The sequence below is a fragment of the Oncorhynchus nerka genome, linkage group LG27 (genome assembly GCF_034236695.1).
Source record: "Oncorhynchus nerka isolate Pitt River linkage group LG27, Oner_Uvic_2.0, whole genome shotgun sequence".
Taxonomy (NCBI): Eukaryota; Metazoa; Chordata; class Actinopteri; order Salmoniformes; family Salmonidae; genus Oncorhynchus; species Oncorhynchus nerka.
This window is the reverse complement of record NC_088422.1, coordinates 17,486,257-17,507,621: the sequence shown is the minus strand read 5'-3', so window position 1 is coordinate 17,507,621 and position 21,365 is coordinate 17,486,257. Positions and strand designations below refer to the sequence as shown.

At 46.5% G+C, this 21,365-nt stretch overlaps 1 protein-coding gene across 3 annotated transcripts in view; it reads left to right on the top strand.

Annotated features, from left to right (window-relative positions):
* Positions 1 to 21,365, top strand: part of LOC115116358 (multiple C2 and transmembrane domain-containing protein 1-like) — a 255,296-nt gene that overhangs the window by 54,563 nt on the left and 179,368 nt on the right. For all 3 annotated transcript variants that reach the window (XM_065011417.1, XM_065011418.1, XM_065011416.1), the window contains exon 2: positions 15,289 to 15,406. In XM_065011417.1, coding sequence (XP_064867489.1) covers positions 15,289 to 15,406 — 118 coding nt within the window. The remainder of the gene's footprint in view (positions 1 to 15,288; positions 15,407 to 21,365) is intronic.

Here is a 21,365-nt window from a genome sequence, read left to right as displayed (position 1 = left end):
GAAGAGTCTGTAGCCTGAGATGGGAAGAGTCTGTAGCCTGAGCAGGGAATGAGATGGGATGAGTCTGTAGCCTGAGCAGGGAATGAGATGGGAAGAGTCTGTAGCCTGAGCAGGGAATGAGATGGGAAGAGTCTGTAGCCTGAGCAGGGAATGAGATGGGAAGAGTGTGTAGCCTGAGATGGGAAGAGTCTGTAGCCTGTGCAGGGAATGAGATGGGATGAGTCTGTAGCCTGAGCAGGGAATGAGATGGGATGAGTCTGTAGCCTGAGCAGGGAATGAGATGGGATGAGTCTGTAGCCTGAGCAGGGCATGAGATGGGATGAGTCTGTTGCCTGACCATGGTAGACCTGGGATGAGTCTGTAGCCTGAGCAGGGTAGACCAGGGATGAGTCTGTAGCCTGAGCAGGGTAGACCAGGGATGAGTCTGTAGCCTGAGCAGGGTAGACCAGGGATGAGTCTGTAGCCTGAGCAGGGTAGACCAGGGATGAGTCTGTAGCCTGAGCAGGGTAGACCAGGGATGAGTCTGTAGCCTGAGCAGGGTAGACCAGGGATTAGTCTGTAGCCTGAGCAGGGTAGACCAGGGATGAGTCTGTAGCCTGAGCAGGGTAGACCAGGGATGAGTCTGTAGCCTGAGCAGGGTAGACCAGGGATGAGTCTGTAGCCTGAGCAGGGTAGACCAGGGATGAGTCTGTAGCCTGAGCAGGGAATGAGATGGGAAGTGTCTGTAGCCTGTGCAGGGAATGAGATGGGAAGAGTCTGTAGCCTGAGCAGGGAATGAGATGGGAAGAGTCTGTAGCCTGAGCAGGGAATGAGATGGGAAGAGTCTGTAGCCTGAGCAGGGAATGAGATGGGAAGAGTCTGTAGCCTGGGCAGGGAATGAGATGGGAAGAGTCTGTAGCCTGAGCAGGGAATTAGATGGGAAGAGTATGTAGCCTGAGCAGGGAATGAGATGGGAAGAGTCTGTAGCCTGAGCAGGGAATGAGATGGGAAGCGTCTGTAGCCTGGGCAGGGAATGAGATGGGAAGAGTCTGTAGCCTGTGCAGGGAATGAGATGGGAAGAGTCTGTAGCCTGTGCAGGGAATGAGATGGGAAGAGTCTGTAGCCTGTGCAGGGAATGAGATGGGAAGAGTCTGTAGCCTGAGCAGGGAATGAGATGGGAAGAGTCTGTAGCCTGTGCAGTGAATGAGATGGGAAGAGTCTGTAGCCTGAGCAGGGAATGAGATGGGAAGAGTCTGTAGCCTGTGCAGTGAATGAGATGGGAAGAGTCTGTAGCCTGAGCAGGGAATGAGATGGGAAGAGTCTGTAGCCTGAGCAGGGAATGAGATGGGAAGAGTGTGTAGCCTGAGATGGGAAGAGTCTGTAGCCTGTGCAGGGAATGAGATGGGAAGAGTCTGTAGCCTGTGCAGGGAATGAGATGGGAAGAGTCTGTAGCCTGTGCAGGGAATGAGATGGGAAGAGTCTGTAGCCTGTGCAGGGAATGAGATGGGAAGAGTCTGGCCTGAGCAGGGAATGAGATGGGAAGAGTCTGTAGCCTGTGCAGTGAATGAGATGGGAAGAGTCTGTAGCCTGAGCAGGGAATGAGATGGGAAGAGTCTGAGCCTGTGCAGTGAATGAGATGGGAAGAGTCTGTAGCCTGAGCAGGGAATGAGATGGGAAGAGTCTGTAGCCTGTGCAGTGAATGAGATGGGAAGAGTCTGTAGCCTGAAGGGAATGAGATGGGAAGAGTCTGTAGTGAGCCTGAGATGGGAAGAGTCTGGATGGGAAGAGTCTGTAGCCTGAGCAGGGAATGAGATGGGATGAGTCTGTAGCCTGAGCAGGGAATGAGATGGGAAGAGTCTGTAGCCTGAGCAGGGAATGAGATGGGAAGAGTCTGTAGCCTGAGCAGGGAATGAGATGGGAAGAGTCTGTAGCCTGAGAATGAGATGGAAGAGTCTGTAGCCTGTGCAGGGAATGAGATGGGATGAGTCTGTAGCCTGAGCAGGGAATGAGATGGGATGAGTCTGTAGCCTGAGCAGGGAATGAGATGGGATGAGTCTGTAGCCTGAGCAGGGCATGAGATGGGATGAGTCTGTTGCCTGAGCATGGTAGACCTGGGATGAGTCTGTAGCCTGAGCAGGGTAGACCAGGGATGAGTCTGTAGCCTGAGCAGGGTAGACCAGGGATGAGTCTGTAGCCTGAGCAGGGTAGACCAGGGATGAGTCTGTAGCCTGAGCAGGGTAGACCAGGGATGAGTCTGTAGCCTGAGCAGGGTAGACCAGGGATGAGTCTGTAGCCTGAGCAGGGTAGACCAGGGATGAGTCTGTAGCCTGAGCAGGGTAGACCAGGGATGAGTCTGTAGCCTGAGCAGGGTAGACCAGGGATGAGTCTGTAGCCTGAGCAGGGTAGACCAGGGATGAGTCTGTAGCCTGAGCAGGGTAGACCAGGGATGAGTCTGTAGCCTGAGCAGGGTAGACCAGGGATGAGTCTGTAGCCTGAGCAGGGAATGAGATGGGAAGAGTCTGTAGCCTGTGCAGGGAATGAGATGGGAAGAGTCTGTAGCCTGAGCAGGGAATGAGATGGGAAGAGTCTGTAGCCTGAGGGAATGAGATGGGAAGAGTCTGTAGCCTGAGCAGGGAATGAGATGGGAAGAGTCTGTAGCCTGGGCAGGGAATGAGATGGGAAGAGTCTGTAGCCTGAGCAGGGAATTAGATGGGAAGAGTATGTAGCCTGAGCAGGGAATGAGATGGGAAGAGTCTGTAGCCTGAGCAGGGAATGAGATGGGAGAGCCTGGGCAGGGAATGAGATGGGAAGAGTCTGTAGCCTGTGCAGGGAATGAGATGGGAAGAGTCTGTAGCCTGTGCAGGGAATGAGATGGGAAGAGTCTGTAGCCTGTGCAGGGAATGAGATGGGAAGAGTCTGTAGCCTGAGCAGGGAATGAGATGGGAAGAGTCTGTAGCCTGTGCAGTGAATGAGATGGGAAGAGTCTGTAGCCTGAGCAGGGAATGAGATGGGAAGAGTCTGTAGCCTGTGCAGTGAATGAGATGGGAAGAGTCTGTAGCCTGAGCAGGGAATGAGATGGGAAGAGTCTGTAGCCTGTGCAGGGAATGAGATGGGAAGAGTCTGTAGCCTGGCAGGGAATGAGATGGGAAGAGTCTGTAGCCTGAGCAGGGAATGAGATGGGAAGAGTGTGTAGCCTGAGATGGGAAGAGTCTGTAGCCTGTGCAGGGAATGAGATGGGATGAGTCTGTATGAGTCTGTAGCCTGAGCAGGGAATGAGATGGGATGAGTCTGTAGCCTGAGCAGGGCATGAGATGGGATGAGTCTGTTGCCTGACCATGGTAGACCTGGATGGTCTGTAGCCTGAGCAGGGTAGACCAGGGATGTCTGTAGCCTGAGCAGGGTAGACCAGGGATGAGTCTGTAGCCTGAGCAGGGTAGACCAGGGATGAGTCTGTAGCCTGAGCAGGGTAGACCAGGGATGAGTCTGTAGCCTGAGCAGGGTAGACCAGGGTCTGTAGCCTGAGCAGGGTCTTAGTCTGTAGCCTGAGCAGGGTAGACCAGGGATGAGTCTGTAGCCTGAGCAGGGTAGACCAGGGATGAGTCTGTAGCCTGAGCAGGGTAGACCAGGGATGAGTCTGTAGCCTGAGCAGGGTAGACCAGGGATGAGTCTGTAGCCTGAGCAGGGTAGACCAGGGATGAGTCTGTAGCCTGAGTAGGGTAGACCAGGGATGAGTCTGTAGCCTGAGCAGGGTAGACCAGGGATGAGTCTGTAGCCTGAGCAGGGTTGAGTCTGTAGCCTGATGACCAGGGATTAGTCTGTAGCCTGAGCAGGGTAGACCAGGGATGAGTCTGTAGCCTGAGTAGGGTAGACCAGGGATGAGTCTGTAGCCTGAGCAGGGTAGACCAGGGATGAGTCTGTAGCCTGAGCAGGGTAGACCAGGGATGAGTCTGTAGCCTGAGCAGGGTAGACCAGGGATAGAGTTTAATGGCTTAAAATAAAGGTTACAAATATGGCAGAAATACTGAGCTCCTTGTATTCAAATCAAATCCAATTTTATTTGTCACATGTGCTGAATACAACAGGTGTTGACCTTACAGTGAAATGCTTACTTACAAGCCTTTAACCAACAATGCAGTTTTAAGAAAAATAAGTGTTAATTCAAAAATAGGTAAGTAAAAAATGTAAATAACAAATAATTAAACAGCAGCAGTAAAATAACAAGCAAGGCTACATACAGTACAGGGGATACCGGTACAGAGTCAATGTGGAGGCTACATACAGTACAGGGGATACCGGAACAGAGTCAATGTGGAGGCTACATACAGTACAGGGGATACCGGAACAGAGTCAATGTGGAGGCTACATACAGTACAGGGGATACCGGAACAGAGTCAATGTGGAGGCTACATACAGTACAGGGGATACCGGTACAGAGTCAATGTGGAGGCTACATACAGTACAGGGGATACCGGTACAGAGTCAATGTGGAGGCTACATACAGTACAGGGGATACCGGTACAGAGTCAATGTGGAGGCTACATACAGTACAGGGGATACCGGTACAGAGTCAATGTGGAGGCTACATACAGTACAGGGATACAGGGGGAGGCTATACCGGAACAGAGTCAATGTGGAGGCTACATACAGTACAGGGGATACCGGTACAGAGTCAATGTGGAGGCTAGGCTACATACAGTACAGGGGATACCGGAACAGAGTCAATGTGGAGGCTACATACAGTACAGGGGATACCGGGGATACAGAGTCAATGTGGAGGCTACATACAGTACAGGGATACCGGTACAGAGTCAATGTGGAGGCTACATACAGTACAGGGGATACCGGAACAGAGTCAATGTGGAGGCTACATACAGTACAGGGGATACGGAACAGAGTCAATGGGATACCGAACAGAGTCAATGTGGAGGCTACATACAGTACAGGGGATACCGGAACAGAGTCAATGTGGAGGCTACATACAGTACAGGGATACCGGAACAGAGTCAATGTGGAGGCTACATACAGTACAGGGATACCGGAACAGAGTCAATGTGGAGGCTACATACAGTACAGGGGATACCGGAACAGAGTCAATGTGGAGGCTACATACAGTACAGGGGATACCGGTACAGAGTCAATGTGGAGGCTACATACAGTACAGGGGATACCGGAACAGAGTCAATGTGGAGGCTACATACAGTACAGGGGATACCGGAACAGAGTCACTGTGGAGAGCAATGTGGAGGCTACATACAGTACAGGGGATACCGGAACAGAGTCAATGTGGAGGCTACATACAGTACAGGGATACCGGAACAGAGTCAATGTGGAGGCTACATACAGTACAGGGGATACCGGAACAGAGTCAATGTGGAGGCTACATACAGTACAGGGGATACCGGAACAGAGTCAATGTGGAGGCTACATACAGTACAGGGGATACCGGAACAGAGTCAATGTGGAGGCTACATACAGTACAGGGGATACCGGAACAGAGTCAATGTGGAGGCTACATACAGTACAGGGGATACCGGAACAGAGTCAATGTGGAGGCTACATACAGTACAGGGGATACCGGAACAGAGTCAATGTGGAGGCTACATACAGTACAGGGATACCGGAACAGAGTCAATGTGGAGGCTACATACAGTACAGGGGATACCGGAACAGAGTCAATGTGGAGGCTACATACAGTACAGGGGATACCGGAACAGAGTCAATGTGGAGGCTACATACAGTACAGGGGATACCGGAACAGAGTCAATGTGGAGGCTACATACAGTACAACAGAGTCAATGTGGAGGCTACCAGGAACAGAGTCAATGTGGAGGCTACATACAGGACAGGGATACCGGTACAGAGTCAATGTGGAGGCTACATACAGTACAGGGGATACCGAACAGAGTCAATGTGGAGGCTACATACAGTACAGGGGATACCGGAACAGAGTCAATGTGGAGGCTACATACAGTACAGGGGATACCGGAACAGAGTCAATGTGGAGGCTAACAGTACAGGGGATACCGGAACAGAGTCAATGTGGAGGCTACATACAGTACAGGGGATACCGGTACAGAGTCAATGTGGAGGCTACATACAGTACAGGGGATACCGGAACAGAGTCAATGTGGAGGCTACATACAGTACAGGGGATACCGGTACAGAGTCAATGTGGAGGCTACATACAGTACAGGGGATACCGGAACAGAGTCACTTAGCTCTTGAAATATGCAAACTCATATGAACATTCTATCGTTATAGTATAGAGAACTAGCTGTTTCTCTATGAGTCATACTATAGGGCTGGCTATTTACAAAATCTATATACTGTATATATTGAACTAGGACAAATTTACAATGACGGCCTACACCAGCCAAACCCGGATGACACTGGGCCAATTGTGCGCAGCCCTATGAGGACTCACAATTACGGCCGGTTGTTATACAACCTGGAATCAAACCAGGACGTCTGTAGTGACGCCTCTAGAACAGAGATGCAGTGCCTTAGACCACTATGCCGCTCGGGAACCCCAAAGGTATGTGAGAACCTAATGATTTAGGTCTACAGTATGCCTTTAAAATAGCTCATTGATTTAGCTGTGGGTTACAGTAGCACATGTTGTTTCTGTTTGTCGTTAAGGTGAAGCATACATTGCAATGCATACTGTACATAAACTGTGTATACTGACTGACAGTCAAATGTTTTGTCAGCACACTGTGTTACACACATTAGGTTTTATATGATGGGTTATTCGGTAAATACAGGACACCCAAACTATCCAGCACTTTCCGAACTAGTCTATTCATACAATGTATCTCTTATTTAGTACTAAATAGATTGCAGAAACATTGGCCCAATAAAGTGTGGTGAACAAACTAAAAATACATCTTTAGTCCATCTCAGATAGACTCTGAATGGGAGAAATCTACTGCCCATTTTGGTTTTATTTATGTTCGGGTGCCCCATGAAAAATGATTTTAATCACATAAATGCATCCTGGTTGGAGTGTTGTTGAAGTTATCTTCCTATCACATCCATTTGATTGGATCTTCACTTTTCTGCTTGTTCTCTGGTACACTAGGGGTTAGAGGGGTTAGACCGTACCACTAGGGTCCCACTGAGGGGTTAGACCGTACCACTACGGTCCCACTGAGGGGTTAGACCGTACCACTATGGTCCCACTGAGGGGTTAGACCGTACCACTAGGGTCCCACTGAGGGGTTAGACCGTACCACTAGGGTCCCACTGAGAGGTTGGGCCGTACCACTAGGGTCCCACTGTGGGGTTAGACCGTACCACTAGGGTCCCACTGAGGGTTGGGCCGTACCACTAGGGTCCCACTGAGGGGTTGGGCCGCACCACTAGGGTCCCACTGAAGGGTTGGGCCGTACCACTAGGGTCTCACTGAAGGGTTGGGCCGTACCACTAGGGTCCCACTGAGGGGTTGGGCCGTACCACTAGCGTCCCACTGAGGGGTTGGACCGTACCACTAGGGTCTGTTTGAATAACTGACTGTTAGCTATTGATGTCCAGGAGAAGTTGCTCATCACATGGTATTTGATGTTTTCTACCAGCCCTTTCCTTCCAAGCTTGACTTTAAAGAAATTACTGTGTGAAATATGAATGGATGTAAAACAGGACTCAATAAGATCAACAACTGCTGCGCACAATCAGGCAGATGTGCTTATGGCCGTTTTATGGTTATTTGAATGTTGACTATAGCTCTTCATTAGTTAGATGAAGAGGCTAAAATTGTGTTGTTGCCAAGTATTAATGGCTGCTTCTCTCAGTCCAATCCAGTGAGTCTGATGGTTTAGAAGGAACGGTGTGTTTAAACTACTACTGTAGTTTCTATTATGACAGATGCTGTGGTTCATTATGTTGTAGGTAAACAGACTTTTTAACACTTGTGCACCCAGGCAACGCAAACGGACACACACACACACACATACTGTTCCGTCCTATGCAATCCTGACACACACACCCTTTTCTGATGCAAATGCGTTTCCATGGCACCTGGCTGCATGGAAACATAAAGTGTTTATCCAAATCAGCTGCCACATCCATCATACAGCTCAGTCTTCAACACCCATTATAGTCCCGTGAGGCTCAGTTGTTAGAGCATGGTGTTTGCAAAGCCAGGGTTGTGGATTTGATGAAAATATATGTGCTCTGGATAAATGTAAAAAATGACACTGTCCTGTCCAACAACAGAGCTCCGCACCTCTCCATGCTAACCAGCTCAGTGTTAGCCAAGGGCTAAGGAAGCGTACAGTGACTCATTACGGCTATACGTTTTCTCCAGGCAGATTACATGGTTACGAACAACTCCAGGCCAGGCCGACTCCTAGGGAATGCAGAGGGGAGAAGTGGTGACTGGTCATTTGGATCCCCATTAACTGTTTCTCATGCAGCAGCTACTCTTCCTGGGGTCCAAATGGTGAGGTCAGCAGCGAGCTGAGCAGACTGCAGTGGCTGTGTGACTAGCTGACGGGGATTGTCATTAAGGGGGATTGTCATGAGTGGTCTAATAATGTTGAAAGCTGCTATGTAAAAAGGAGGTGGTAACACAGAGTGAAAATGACCTGCCAGTGTCACTACCACGAGGAATGACCTGCCAGTGTCACTACCACGAGGAATGACCTGCCAGTGTCACTACCACGAGGAATGACCTGCCAGTGCCACTACCACGAGGAATGACCTGCCAGTGTCACTACCACGAGGAATGACCTGCCAGTGTCACTACCACGAGGAATGACCTGCCAGTGTCACTACCACGAGGAATGACCTGCCAGTGCCACTACCACGAGGAATGACCTGCCAGTGTCACTACCACGAGGAATGACCTGCCAGTGTCACTACCACGAGGAATGACCTGCCAGTGCCACTACCACGAGGAATGACCTGCCAGTGTCACTACCACGAGGAATGACCTGCCAGTGCCACTACCACGAGGAATGACCTGCCAGTGCCACTACCACGAGGAATGACCTGCCAGTGTCACTACCACGAGGAATGACCTGCCAGTGTCACTACCACGAGGAATGACGTGGACTCAGTCCCCTCATGGACTCAGTCCCCTCAAGGCCACACTACTTCATAATGCCTTTTATAAAGACAGTTTCTGGTATGAAGAATAGCCCCTGCTAACTATGAGTTGATATCCTTAGTTAGTATCTGGTGAGAGAATGAACTTCAGGAGCTACTTGAGGTATGTTGGTGCTCAGTGTGAAATATTGCAGTTCTGCCACAAGGTCTCACCTGGCGTTCCACAGGGTCTCACCCGGCGTTCCACAGGGTCTCACCTGGCGTTCCACAGGGTCTCACCTGGCGTTCCACAGGGTCTCACCTGGCGTTCCACAGGGTCTCACCTGGCATTCCACAGGGTCTCACCTGGCCTTCCACAGGGTCTCACCTGGCGTTCCACAGGGTCTCACCTGGCGTTCCACAGGGTCTCACCTGGCGTTCCACAGGGTCTCACCTGGCCTTCCACAGGGTCTCACCTGGCGTTTCACAGGGTCTCACCTGGCGTTCCACAAGGTCTCACCCGGCGTTCCACAGGGTCTCACCCGGCGTTCCACAGGGTCTCACCTGGCGTTCCACAGGGTCTCACCTGGCGTTCCACAGGGTCTCACCTGGCGTTCTATAGGGTTTGATTTTGGGTCCGCTACTGTTTTAGTTTATATATGTTACCCCTTGGCAGCGTTATCAGAAAACACAGAATTGATTTTCAATGCTACGCAGACGATACACAACTTTACTTTTCTCTGTCGCCAGAAGATTTTCGCTCCACGGATAAACGATTAGACTAATAGTGATTTAAATACTTGGATGGCTCACAGCTTCCTACAGCTAAATCAAGAGAAGACAGGAACTTTTTGTTGGAGACAAAGCACAGAGAGAGAATCTGGCCACACATTTTAATTCACGGGCAATAAAGATAAAACACAAGGTAAAAAACGTAGGTGTCATTTTAGATTCTTAACTCAATTTCAAATCACACATTAGGGATGTGACCAAAATAGCTTTTTTTCCCAAGTGAGGAACGTTGCCAAGGTGCGTCCGTTTCTCTCTCCGGCTGATACAGAGAGACTCATCCATTATTTTACTACTGTAATGCTCTCCTGTCTGGTCTACTCAAGAAAAGCATTGGTCAACTGCAAAACATACAGAATGCTGCAGCGCGGGTACTGACCAAGACCAGACAGATTTGGTTTTAAGGTCTCTGCACTGGCTGCCTGTGAGTTTTACAATTCATTTTTCTTCTATTGGTTTTTAAATCAATACACGGTTGTGCACCCCAATACATGTCAGACATACTTTTAAGTTATGTACCCAGTAGGTCCCTCAGGTCCTCTGGTACTGGCCTTTTAACTATCCCAAAGCCTAGGACCAAGAGGCATTGGAGAGGCAGCCATTAGTTATTATGATCCCAGCATCTGGAATAGCCTGCCAGAGAACCTGAGGGGGCTGAAACTGTGAACATATTTAAAATAGATCTTGAAAAACTTTTTTTAGCTTTGCTTTTCCTTAAGGTGCTTTTTAAGTTGTTGAGTTTTTGTTCTTTTTTAAATTTTTATCTCATGTTTGTTGTGTAGTAAATATTTCAGCTTTTATTTTCATAGTTTTAAAAAATATTTTCCCCGGTGAAACACATTGCATTGCAGTCCATGTCTGAAATATGCGGTTTAAATAAAGCTTGATTTGATAAGAAGTAGTGATATGAGTGTGAATTGAAAGATGTGTATACAAAACTTGCTACGCACTCAGTGGTTGAAAGATACCTTTTTTGTGCATGGTTGTGTATGTGAGTGTGCGCGTGTGTGTGTGTGTGTGACGCATGACCCAATCCCAGAGAGCTGAAATGGAATCTCCTTTTCTGGCAGCGAGTTCATGCTGTGGAATATCTTATTGAGTATTTACTCTCATCTCTCATACAGGAGGAGTGAAACTCTCTCATCATAATTCCTTATTCATGAGGAATCAGGTCTACTCTTTTCTAAGCATTATGCAAAGCAGCAGCCTCTGACAGTAGATACATCTGCATCCCAATATTCCCTCTGTAATACATGACTTTTGACAAGAGTATGGCCCCTGGTCAAAGGTAATGCATCCATACTGTAGGGATGCAGACCTATATTAAGGTGCATTCTGGGAAACTGTGAGGTGCTATTTCAATAGGAAAGAGGGATGTTGGCAGAATCCTTTTTTTTTTGCCTCCTGTCTAATAATTTCTCTCGATTCGACGTCTGAATGTGATGATTTAAACTAAAGGTGAAGAGGACAGCTAGGTTTCAGAAGGGGTTTGTGAGGTAGCAGTCACACTGGTTTGTACCTGGAGTTTGTTTGTGCCTTCCTGGCCATGAAGCAGTGTGCTCTCTCACCTGCTTATGCAAATGAAAATGTATTTGCTGAAGAAGTCACTGTTGTTGACCTCTGTGGTGTCTATGTTACAGTGAGTATGCCCTAGGCCTAGACAACTTCAGCAGAATTCTTCTGGATACCATCATGCTGTTTCAATGCGTCTACACACTCTGTTAAAGAGGAGTTTGCATAGAGCTTGGTATAACATGGTGAAAACTACTTTGTCATTCTGTATGCAAAACCATTTAATTGATTGTCTTATGCTATTCAAATGTTGTTGCAGGCCCCTTTTGTGTTTTTATTTGCATATGGAAAAACAAAAACGTGGTCCACGTTGATCCACAAATAAACGATGATTCAGTTGGATTTTCCTTTTGAAAGCATTAGTTGAATTTCTTTGTGTAGGGCAAGCTTGCTCACTCTATCACACCCTGTCATTGTCACTGAGCCCTACATTTCTCAAGAGCCAGCCAAGAAAGTCTCTACAGTTGTCAGTTTCACTTTGTTAATGAATTCCCAAATACCTACAGTAATATTCTAAGTTATTTTATTTTAATTCAGTTATTTTATTTCAGAAGTCATCCCATGGAGGCAGGTTTCTCTAAGATATCTCTGTCCTATATCAGATATCCACAATCACTTCTACAGTATTTACATTAGATCAGTTGTGTCTGTTAGTTTGACCTGAATGACTGTGATATCAATGACTGTACAACCCATTGCTATTTTTTTGTCTATTCACAATGTGTATCTGCCATCTTGAGCATTTGTCCTGGGCAGCGTACTGTATTTGTGTATTATCTTGTGTAAAGAGCTCTGTCCATCCATGCACTCTGAACTGACCCTGCCATTCCACACAGGTTCGTGTGTACCCGCCTTACATGCCCCTAGGTCATCCGTCTATTCACTCCAATTCACAGCTGTCTCTTATAATATATACTATATATACAAAAGTATGTGGACAAATTAGTGGATTATAAAATTAAGCACACAGCCATGCAATCTCCCTAGACAAACATTGGCAGAAGAATGGCCTCACTGAAGAGCTCAGTGACTTTCAGTGACCTTTTTGTTGGCACTGTCATAGGATGTCACATTCCCAACAATTCAGTTCGTCAAATGTCTGCCCTGCTAGATCTGCCCCGGTCAACTGTAAATGCTCTTATTGTGAAGTGGAAATGTCTAGGAGCAACAACGGCTCAGCCGCGAAGTGGTAGGCCACACAAGCTCACAGAATGGGACCGCCGAGTACTGCAGCACGTAGTGTGTAAAAATCGTCTGTCCTCAGTTGTAACACTCACTACCGAGTTCCAAACTGCCTCTGGAAGCAACGTCAGCACAATAACTATTCGTTGGAAGCTTCATGAAATGGGTTTCCATGGCCGCACAGCCGCGCACAAGCAGACGCAAAGGGGGAACCAACTCCTTATTAAGGAGTGGAGGCTGTTATAGCAGCAAAGGGGGAACCAACTCCATATTAATGAGTGGAGGCTGTTACAGCAGCAAAGGAGGAACCAACTCCATATTAATGAGTGGAGGCTGTTACAGCAGCAAAGGAGGAACCAACTCCATATTAATGAGTGGAGGCTGTTACAGCAGCAAAGGAGGAACCAACTCCATATTAATGAGTGGAGGCTGTTACAGCAGCAAAGGAGGAACCAACTCCATATTAAGGAGTGGAGGCTGTTACAGCAGCAAAGGGGGAACCAACTCCATATTAATGAGTGGAGGCTGTTACAGCAGCAAAGGAGGAACCAACTCCATATTAATGAGTGGAGGCTGTTAAAGCAGCAAAGGAGGAACCAACTCCATATTAATGAGTGGAGGCTGTTACAGCAGCAAAGGAGGAACCAACTCCATATTAATGAGTGGAGGCTGTTACAGCAGCAAAGGAGGAACCAACTCCATATTAATGAGTGGAGGCTGTTACAGCAGCAAAGGAGGAACCAACTCCATATTAATGAGTGGAGGCTGTTACAGCAGCAAAGGAGGAACCAACTCCATATTAATGAGTGGAGGCTGTTACAGCAGCAAAGGAGGAACCAACTCCATATTAATGAGTGGAGGCTGTTACAGCAGCAAAGGGGGAACCAACTCCTTATTAATGAGTGGAGGCTGTTATAGCAGCAAAGGGGGGACTGACTCCATATTAATGAGTGGAGGCTGTTACAGCAGCAAGGGGGGAACCAACTCCTTATTAAGGAGTGGAGGCTGTTACAGCAGCAAAGGAGGAACCAACTCCTTATTAATAAGTGGAGGCTGTTACAGCAGCAAAGGAGGAACCAACTCCTTATTAAGGAGTGGAGGCTGTTACAGCAGCAAAGGAGGAACCAACTCCATATTAATGAGTGGAGGCTGTTACAGCAGCAAAGGAGGAACCAACTCCATATTAATGAGTGGAGGCTGTTACAGCAGCAAAGGAGGAACCAACTCCATATTAAGGAGTGGAGGCTGTTATAGCAGCAAAGGGGGAACCAACTCCAAAGGGGGAACCAACTTATTAATGAGTGGAGGCTGTTACAGCAGCAAAGGAGCCAACTCCATATTAATGAGTGGAGGCTGTTACAGCAGCAAAGGAGGAACCAACTCCATATTAATGAGTGGAGGCTGTTACAGCAGCAAAGGAGGAACCAACTCCATATTAATGAGTGGAGGCTGTTACAGCAGCAAAGGAGGAACCAACTCCATATTAATGAGTGGAGGCTGTTACAGCAGCAAAGGAGGAACCAACTCCATTAATGATTAAGGAGTGGTGGAGGCTGTTACAGCAGCAAAGGGGGAACCAACTCCATATTAATGAGTGGAGGCTGTTACAGCAGCAAAGGAGGAACCAACTCCTTATTAATGAGTGGAGGCTGTTACAGCAGCAAAGGAGGAACCAACTCCATTATTAATGAGTGGAGGCTGTTATTAAGCAGCAGGCTGTTAGGAGGAACCAACTCCATATTAATGAGTGGAGGCTGTTACAGCAGCAAAGGAGGAACCAACTCCATATCAATGAGTGGAGGCTGTTACAGCAGCAAAGGAGGAACCAACTCCTTATTAAGGAGTGGAGGCTGTTATAGCAGCAAAGGAGGAACCAACTCCTTATTAATGAGTGGAGGCTGTTACAGCAGCAAAGGAGGAACCAACTCCTTATTAAGGAGTGGAGGCTGTTACAGCAGCAAAGGAGGAACCAACTCCTTATTAAGGAGTGGAGGCTGTTATAGCAGCAAAGGAGGAACCAACTCCTTATTAATGAGTGGAGGCTGTTACAGCAGCAAAGGAGGAACCAACTCCATATTAATGAGTGGAGGCTGTTACAGCAGCAAAGGAGGAACCAACTCCATATTAATGAGTGGAGGCTGTTACAGCAGCAAAGGAGGAACCAACTCCTTATTAAGGAGTGGAGGCTGTTATAGCAGCAAAGGGGGAACCAACTCCTTATTAAGGAGTGGAGGCTGTTACAGCAGCAAAGGAGGAACCAACTCCATATTAATGAGTGGAGGCTGTTACAGCAGCAAAGGAGGAACCAACTCCATATTAATGAGTGGAGGCTGTTACAGCAGCAAAGGAGGAACCAACTCCATATTAATGAGTGGAGGCTGTTACAGCAGCAAAGGAGGAACCAACTCCATATTAATGAGTGGAGGCTGTTACAGCAGCAAAGGAGGAACCAACTCCTTATTAAGGAGTGGAGGCTGTTATAGCAGCAAAGGGGGGACTGACTCCATATTAATTTTGGAATGAGATGTTAGACGAGCAGGTGTCTACATGCTTTTGATCATGTAGATATTTAGTGGTAGAGCTACTTTATGTGGATTGGATAGATTGGTCTGTCTGCTTAAGTTATCAGGTGTGTCTCTCTATGCAGGGCAACAACTTGTATTTTCATTGGTGAGCTAACTACTTGTGTTGTAGTGGATGATTGTCTGGTTAACTTCTAGTTGTTGTGTTTCCTTGCAGGGCATCAACATTGCAGGGTCAAGTAATGCTGAGACCGCTCCTCCTGCCAACCCAGGGATGTACCAACTGGACATCACTCTAAAGAGGGGACACAACCTCGCCATCAGGGACAGAGGAGGTATCTCTCTGTGGGATCCATCTATCTCTATCTCTCTGTGGGATCCATCTCTCTCTATCTCTCTGTGGGATCCATCTCTCTCTCTCTCTCTCTCTCTCTATCTCTATGTCTCTATGTGATCCATCTCTCTCTTTCTCTATCTCTCTGTGGGATCCATCTCTCTCTATCTCTATCTCTCTGTGGGATCCATCTCTCTTTCTCTCTTTCTCCATCTCTCTGTGGGATCCATCTATCTTTCTCTCTCTCTCTTTCTCTATCTCTCTGTGGGATCCATCTCTCTCTTTCTCTATCTCTCTGTGGGATCATCTGTCTCTTTCCCTCTATCTCGATCTCTGTGGGATCCATCTCTCTTTCTCTCTTTCTCCATCTCTCTGTGGGATCCATCTATCTTTCTCTCTCTCTCTCTTTCTCTATCTCTCGGTGGGATCCATCTCTCGCTCTCTCTTTCTCTATCTCTCTTTGGGATCCATCTCTCTCTTTCTCTCTGTGGGATCCATCTCTCTCTCTATCCCTCTTTCTCCCTCTCTCGCTGCTCCCGAGTGGCGCAGCGGTCGAAGGCACTGCATCTCAGTGCTTGAGGTGTCACTACAGACTCTGGTTTGTTTCCAGGCTGTATCACAACTGGCCTTAATTGGGAGCCGGGGTAGGCCGTCATTGTAAATAAGAGTTTGTTTTTAACTGGTTTGCCTGGTTTCATAACAAAACAAAAAAAATAAACTCTGTGGGATCCATCTCTCTCTGTTTACCTCTTTCTCTATCTCTTTAGGATCCATCTCTCTCAATTCAATTTCAATTTAAGTGGCTTTATTGGCATGGGAAACCCTCTCTCTCTATCTATCTCTGTGGGTTATATCCCTCTCTCTCTATCTCTGTGGGTTATATCACTCTATCTCTGTGGGTTATATCACTCTCTCTATCTCTGTGGGTTATATCACTCTCGCTCTATCTCTGTGGGTTATATCACTCTCTCTCTCTATCTCTGTGGGTTATATCACTCTCTCTATCTCTGTGGGTTATATCACTCTCGCTCTATCTCTGTGGGTTATATCACTCTCTCTATCTCTGTGGGTTATATCACTCTCTCTCTCTATCTCTGTGGGTTATATCTCTCTCTATCTCTGTGGGTTATATCACTCTCTCTATCTCCTTGGGTTATATCACTCTCTCTCTCTATCTCTGTGGGTTATATCACTCTCTCTATCTCTCTGGGTTATATCACTCTCTCTCTATCTCTCTGGGTTATATCACTCTCTCTATTTCCGTGGGTTATATCACTCTCTCTCTCTCTATCTCTGTGGGTTATATCACTCTCTCTCTATCTCTGTGGGTTATATCACTCTCTCTCTATCTCTGTAGGTTAAATCACTCCCTCTCTCTCTATCTCTGTGGGTTCTACCTCTCTATTTTTCTCTCTGTTTGGATTTCTCTGTGGATATCCTCTCTCTTTCTTTATGGATTTTCGATCCCTCTCTCTCTCTCTCTCTCTTGATTCCATCTGTCTTTTTCTGTGAATTCTCTCTCTCTCTCTCTCTCTCTCTCCCTCTCTTTCTCTCTCTTGATTCCATCTGTCTTTTTCTGTGAATTATCTCCCTCTCTTTCTCTCTCTTGATTCCATCTGTCTTTTTCTGTGAATTCTCTCTCCCTCTCCCTCTCTTTCTCTCTCTTGATTCCATGTCTTTTTCTGTGAATTATCTCCCTCTCTTTCTCTCTCTTGATTCCATCTGTCTTTTTCTGTGAATTCTCTCTCTCTCTCTCTCTCTCTCTCCCTCTCTTTCTCTCTCTTGATTCCATCTGTCTTTTTCTGTGAATTATCTCCCTCTCTTTCTCTCTCTTGATTCCATCTGTCTTTTTCTGTGAATTCTCTCTCTCTCTCTCTCTTTCTCTCTCTTGATTCCATCTGTCTTTTTCTGTGAATTCTCTCTCTCTCTCTCTCTCTCACCCTGTTTCTTTGTCTCTCTGTCTTGTAGACTACTCATTAGGACTGCTAAAATAGGCCTTTCCACATCCAGCAGCAGAGGGCTATAATTGCAGCCTGCATCTGGTTTGCTGACTGTTAAAGTAACTGTACTCATAATCTTATACTCATAATTGTGGCTGAAGCCAAAAAATAAACTGTAAACAGACCGTTTAAAAAATGCTTGCTTTTGCACCATAGAAGATGAAGGCCAATCAGCGTTCTACTCGCATGAATATTTTTAATGACCGGTAGGCCCACACCATTTTGTTTTTTGGGTATGCCCACTCCATTCCAAAACAGAAAAGCAGTTTTTTAACGTACTTCATTACATTTTTTGGGAAGAAAACGATTCCACTCATATTGCAATTAATTATAGGTCATATTTCATGTACATCTGGAAATACTGGACAGTTACAATGATCATAATGGGTGTGAGCCGAATGCAACCAAATGCACAGAGATGTCTGTCTGTGTATCAAAGAAATACAGCACTTCGTTTTTGTATTTCTTACAGATTCAACAAGTCAATTTAATATATTTATTGGATCCCATTGAAAAGGAGGTTCTACCTTTTCTCTTAAGCTATAAAGGGATAGTAAAATGAAATAGCTCTTTACTATTTATGATCGGGCTCTTACTGAATCGAAGGAGGGAAAACCAATGTGATCTCTTACCAAGTCTCAGAAGCAGAACTGCTGTCCTCACAGGTGTTGAAACAGTAATACTCAGAGAGCAAAAGCTCCATGCCCCTCCCTAGGAGTCTGGCAGGCTATAGCTCAACCACTCTATGGGACATCACATTGGTCTATCTCAGTCCAGGCACAGATCATCAGTGTGTGTGTGTGGGAGAGCGTTGGTCTACAGCCAGGGCACCAGCAATCGAGCAGTCTGTCTCAGAAACCAATGGGACCTCCTGACAAGTGGAGCAGGTATACAGGAGGCCATAATTCTCCTTATCTCCTCACATAGAGCTCTTAGACCTGACATATAGGGGAGAATGAGATCCTATTAGACCTGTCATAGAGGGGAGAATGAGATCATATTAGACCTGTTATAGAGGGGAGAATGAGATCCTATTAGACCTGTTATAGAGAGGAGAATGATATGCTATTAGACCTGTCATAGAGGGGAGAATGAGAACCTATTAGACCTCTTATTTAGGGGTGAGAATGAGATCCTATTAGACCTGATATAGAGGGGAGAATGAGATCCTATTAGACCTGTTATAGAGGGGAGAATGATATCCTATTAGACCTGTTATAGAGGGGAGAATGAGATCCTATTAGACCTTATATAGAGGGGAGAATGAGATCCTATTAGACCTGTTATAGAGGGGAGAATGATATCCTATTAGACCTGTTATAGAGGGGAGAATGAGATCCTGTTAGACCTGTCATAGAGGGGAGAATGAGATCCTGTTAGACCTGTCATAGAGGGGAGAATGAGATCCTATTAGACCTGTTATAGAGGGGAGAATGAGATCCTATTAGACCTGTTATAGAGGGGAGAATGAGATCCTATTAGACCTGTTATAGAGGGGAGAATGAGATCATATTAGACCTGTTATAGAGGGGAGAATGAGATCCTATTAGACCTGTGACCTGTAATATGTATCTTTGTCACATAACTGCTATAATGCATAATTCTCCTGGACCTAAGGCACTCACCCCTGTCCAAATTAGCTTCCAATGACAACCTCTGGTCAGGTACTACATGGCTGTGACCAGGTGAAGCCCCACTGTCTGCTCTCTCCCAGGTGGTTGGGTGTTACTGGGCGATGGTGATGGTGGGGCACAGCCACAGAGGTGACGTCCCCAATATAGCACACTACTTTAGACCAGAGCCCATAAGGCACCCTATTCCCTATATAGTGCACTACTTTAGGCCAGAGCCCATAGGGCACCCTATTCCCTATATAGTGCACTACTTTAGGCCAGAGCCCATAAGGCACCCTATTCCCTATATAGTGCACTACTTTAGGCCAGAGCCCATAGGGCACCCTATTCCCTATATAGTGCACTACTTTAGGCCAGAGCCCATAAGGCACCCTATTCCCTATATAGTGCACTACTTTAGGCCCGAGCCCATAGGGCACCCTATTCCCTATATAGTGCACTACATTTGACTAGAGCACTCTGTAGGGAATAGGGTACCGTTTGAAACACAGCCAAGACTATAGTATCATGACCACTGGACCTGGTAGGACAGAGACCAGATCACCAGCTCTGTCTGGCTGATGGAGTGTACTATATACATGCTGAGGAAATTAGAACAAGTGGGTTGGGTGTTTTGTTTTTGTTTACTGTAGAGCAATAGTAATAGGATGCATAGACATGACACAGGTAATGTGAGTGTAGCTTCACAATACATGCTTTTAAAAAGTTTACAATTGAATCACAGAAGTTGTTTGAGTATTTCTACTGTGAAAGCTTGTTTTCTGAATGGAGAGTCAGGGTGGGTGTGGCTTTGGTTGGGGTGTCATGTGCTTGGAGAGGCTGTTCTTGCTGTATGCCCTTTATTATGAAATTTAAAGGGCCGTGTGTGTGTGTGTGTGTGTGTGTGTGTGTAGTTTAGCATTTTCCAAGCGTTCCTCGTCTGCCTCTACAAACCCTGTTCCTTCTGAGATTGACGATAAGACCAGTCAGCATGTTAAATCAAAGTTTATTTGTCACATGTGCCGAATACAACAGGTGTAGACCTTACAGTGAAATGCTTACTTACAGGCTCTAACCAATAGTGCAAAAAAGGCGTTAGGTGAACAATAGGTAAATAAAGAAATAAAACAACAGTAAAAAGACAGGCTATATACAGTAGCGAGGCTATATACAGTAGAGAGGCTATAAAAGTAGAGAGGCTACATACAGACACCGGTTAGTCAGGCTGATTGAGGAAGTATTTACATGTAGATATGGTTAAAGTGACCATGCATATATGATGAACAGAGAGTAGCAGAAGCGTAAAAGAGGGGTTGGCGGGTGGTGGGACACAATGCAGATAGTCCGGGTAGCCATTTGATTACCTGTTCAGGAGTCTTATGGCTTGGGGGTAAAAACTGTTGAGAAGCCTTTTTATCCTAGACTTGGCACTCTGGTAACACTTGCCATGCGGTAGGAGAGAGAACAGTCTATGACTGGGTGGCTGGGGTCTTTGATCATTTTTAGGTCCTTTGACACCGCCTGGTATAGAGGTCCTGGATGGCAGTCAGCTTAGCCCCAGTGATGTACTGGGCCGTACGCACTACCCTCTGTAGTGCCTTGCGGTCAGAGGCCGAATAATTGCCATACCAGGCAGTGATGCAACCAGATGCTCTCGATGTTGCAGCTGTAGAACCTTTTGAGGATCTCAGGACCCAGGCCAAATCTTTTTAGTTTCCTGAGGGGGAATAGGTTTTGTCGTGCCCTCTTCACGACTGTCTTGGTGTGTTTGGACCATTCTAGTTTGTTGTTGATGTGGACACCGAGGAACTTGAAGCTCTCAACCTGCTCCACTACAGCCCCGTTGATGAGAATGTGGCTGCAGCACAGCATAGCACACAGCCACCAATCCTATTACCTCAATATGGGGCTCAATATGTTTGCATGTAATAACTAATAATTATGTAAACGTGATATTCCGTTGCTAATGGGAGACACTGAAGTCTAGAATGTATCGTGAGAGAGTTGTTGAACTTTGTCTGCTCCCTTTTGTGGTATTGCATACGGCCATGTTGACTCAAATAAACATCTGGCTTTATTGAATCTTCCTCTGCTGTTTGTTCTGCCTTGTCATTACCCTCAACTGATGCATTACCATTTTCAGATATCCTGCTATGTCATTATCTACTCTATTCCATACATCTTCAAATGTCATTTTATTTCTTTATTTTTCATCATCTTGCGATACTATCTCTTTTATAGATGATTTGTTTTCTGTATTCATCCAGTCTCACCATGTCATGCTTCTTACCCAGGCAAAATATGCCAGAGCTACCACACACTAAATGATACTTCTCTTCAATTGTGT